Below are 2,500 nucleotides of genomic sequence, written 5' to 3' on the forward strand. Positions count from 1 at the left end.
CAAGCCGCACGCGTCCCACCAGCAGGGGGCGCCAGAAAGAGAGGCGGAGCCAGGCCACCTACCCGTGACGTTGACCTCCACCAGGCCCGAGCGCGTCCCGATGCTGTTGGTGGCGTCGCACACGTACGTCCCCGCCACCTCGTAGGTGACCGGCCCTTTGAAGAACAGCGTCTTGTTGTGAATCTCCACGTTGCTGGGCATGGACCCGTTTAAGCTGCGGGAGGCAAACAAAAACCAGAGAAGCGGGCGTCAGGAACGAGAGGGACGGGGGGGAAAAACAAAAACCCGCCACGGTCGCTGACCCTCTCCTGACACACAACAACAGTCCTGGATGATCACGTGCTCTCCACGCCTGTCTTCGGGGAAAAGACGTCAGCACCTGGCGGAGGACCGCTGGGGGGTGGAGGGAGTGCATACCTGCCATTTTTTTACAGAGCCACGACCCCTTCATCCTTTGTGGGACAGAAAAACAGGCTGTCACCGTTTTGAGTGCTTGGGGGAAAAAGTCCAATAAAGCACGACAGGTCCTCACAGGCAGGAGAGAATGCCTCAGAATGGCGGCAATTTGTCTGTCCTCGGCCCGCTAAGGCTAACGACAGCCCGCGCGCTAACGTCAGCCCGCGCGCTAACGACAGCCCGTACGCTAACGACAGCCCGCGCGCTAACGACAGCCCGCACGCTAACGACAGCCTCTCCAGCAGGGCACTGATATACTGACAAACACCCGTCACCCCTGGGTCCTTGTGCTGGCTCTGCCCCCGAGGGTGTAATCCGAATGTGTCCCCCCCCCCCCTTCCCCCACGTTTTAGAGAACAGCCCCAACACGTCCCACCTGAAAGAGGTCAGACAGCCTCACCTGTGCACAGCTGGCATCTGGTTCAGAGAGATTTAGGACAAGAGTCTTAAATCTCTTCTGAGAGTCTGTTTGCAGTTATTGCAGACAGATTCGCTATGAGTAATGTCCCTGTACTTCTGTGTATCTTTTTTTTGACTGGCACCGTTATTCAATAAACACATCAGTCAATGTGTCCGGAAAGGCACCGAAACGTGTTTTATAGCGCGCGACAAATACTATTTCAACAAATACATTTCTTTTCTCTCCAATGCACACGTTTTCCAAATATCGCCCGAATACCATTTTGTGAAGAAAAAATATCTGTATATAAGACAAGACACAACTTGTGCGTTTCCTCCCATGGGTATTCTGGTTTGGACACACCTCTCATTGACATTTCTCTTTCTTTTTTCATGTGTGTCACAGACTACATTTAACTGAAACTCTGTTGCATTTGTTCCTTAAATTTGAAATGACAAAACCAAGTTCTCCATTTCTAATACCAGCACAACACAACATGACCATGACACTTGGCAAGTCCTGAGGAAAAATGGTGGATGTAAGTATGGGCTTCCACATTGAACAGGCTACAGTTTCCAGGGCTGACTGCTTTAAACAGCCCACCTGCTGTGGGTGAGGGAGAAAGAAGGGAATTCTGGGTACTCGCCCTGCTCTCGAAGAGTGTGACATCGAATCGGCTGAGCTTGGCCAAACACATGTTCCTGTTTAAGCCCCTAAATGATGTGTTATTAATTTCAGATATAACGCTGGAAGCGATCTCCTCTTTACCTCCACGGCCCGTTCTCAATCCCAGTCTCGAGGCAGGGAGAGGCTAGATCGCCCAAACGTGGAGGAGAACGAGACGGACGGCTCATTTACTGAGAGAGAGAGAGAGGAGAGTAGTAGGGAGAGGTAGGAGGTAGGGAGAGGAGAGAGAGAGAGAGAGAGGGAGGGAGGAGAGGGGCGGTGGGGTGAGGGGGGGCCGGGGGGGGGCCAGGGGGGGCGCGGGTGGCGGTTGGAAGTCCACGTTAGCGACCTGTCGAGGACTTCGATGGTGACGCGCTGGTCTGAAGACGCGGGAGCCGCGCGGAGGCTAGCAGACAGGCGCTGCACAGATTAACTGGAGCCCAATCACGTCGCGCGTGAGAATCACGCGAGTCTGACAAAGCGCAGGAGCGTCTGAACCCCCCCGTCGGGCGGCGGCTGGGGACGGGAGCGGGCGGGGAAGCTGCTCGCAGCCACGCCCCCACACAGAGGAGGAGCATCTGAGAGCCGTAGCCTGCTCCCTCCGACTGAGTGAGAAACATCCCATAAGATCCTCCAGCCAGCCGCAGAGACCCTGTCTGTACTCTCTGTTTCCTCCGCAGTCAGTCTGTCACTGTCACTGGGGCATGCTGGGAAACGGAGGAGCAGCTCTGCGTTTGTGAAGGGGGGGGAGGAGGGGTGACTGCACTCTTTTCATCAGCTGGCACATATGGATGTGGACTTCTCCTTTCAACACTAATTCCTGTTTCCTGTGTGTGTCTGATGTCTGTCTGTCTGTCTGTGTATGTGTGCGTGTGCGTGTACACACACACAGACACGCACACGCACACACCCTACAGACACACACACACACACTACACACACACAGACACACACAGGCACACACACACGCAGACAGAC

The 2,500-nt window shown here is 54.8% G+C and overlaps 1 protein-coding gene across 1 annotated transcript in view; it reads right to left on the bottom strand.

Annotated features, from left to right (window-relative positions):
• nectin1b (nectin cell adhesion molecule 1b) overlaps positions 1-2,500 on the bottom strand; it is a 94,445-nt gene that overhangs the window by 19,140 nt on the left and 72,805 nt on the right. The window contains exon 5 of the mRNA XM_064303001.1: positions 63-214. Within this exon, the coding sequence (XP_064159071.1) occupies positions 63-214 (152 nt within the window). The remainder of the gene's footprint in view (positions 1-62; positions 215-2,500) is intronic.

Source organism: Anguilla rostrata, chromosome 12, assembly GCF_018555375.3.
Source record: "Anguilla rostrata isolate EN2019 chromosome 12, ASM1855537v3, whole genome shotgun sequence".
Lineage (NCBI taxonomy): Eukaryota > Metazoa > Chordata > Actinopteri > Anguilliformes > Anguillidae > Anguilla > Anguilla rostrata.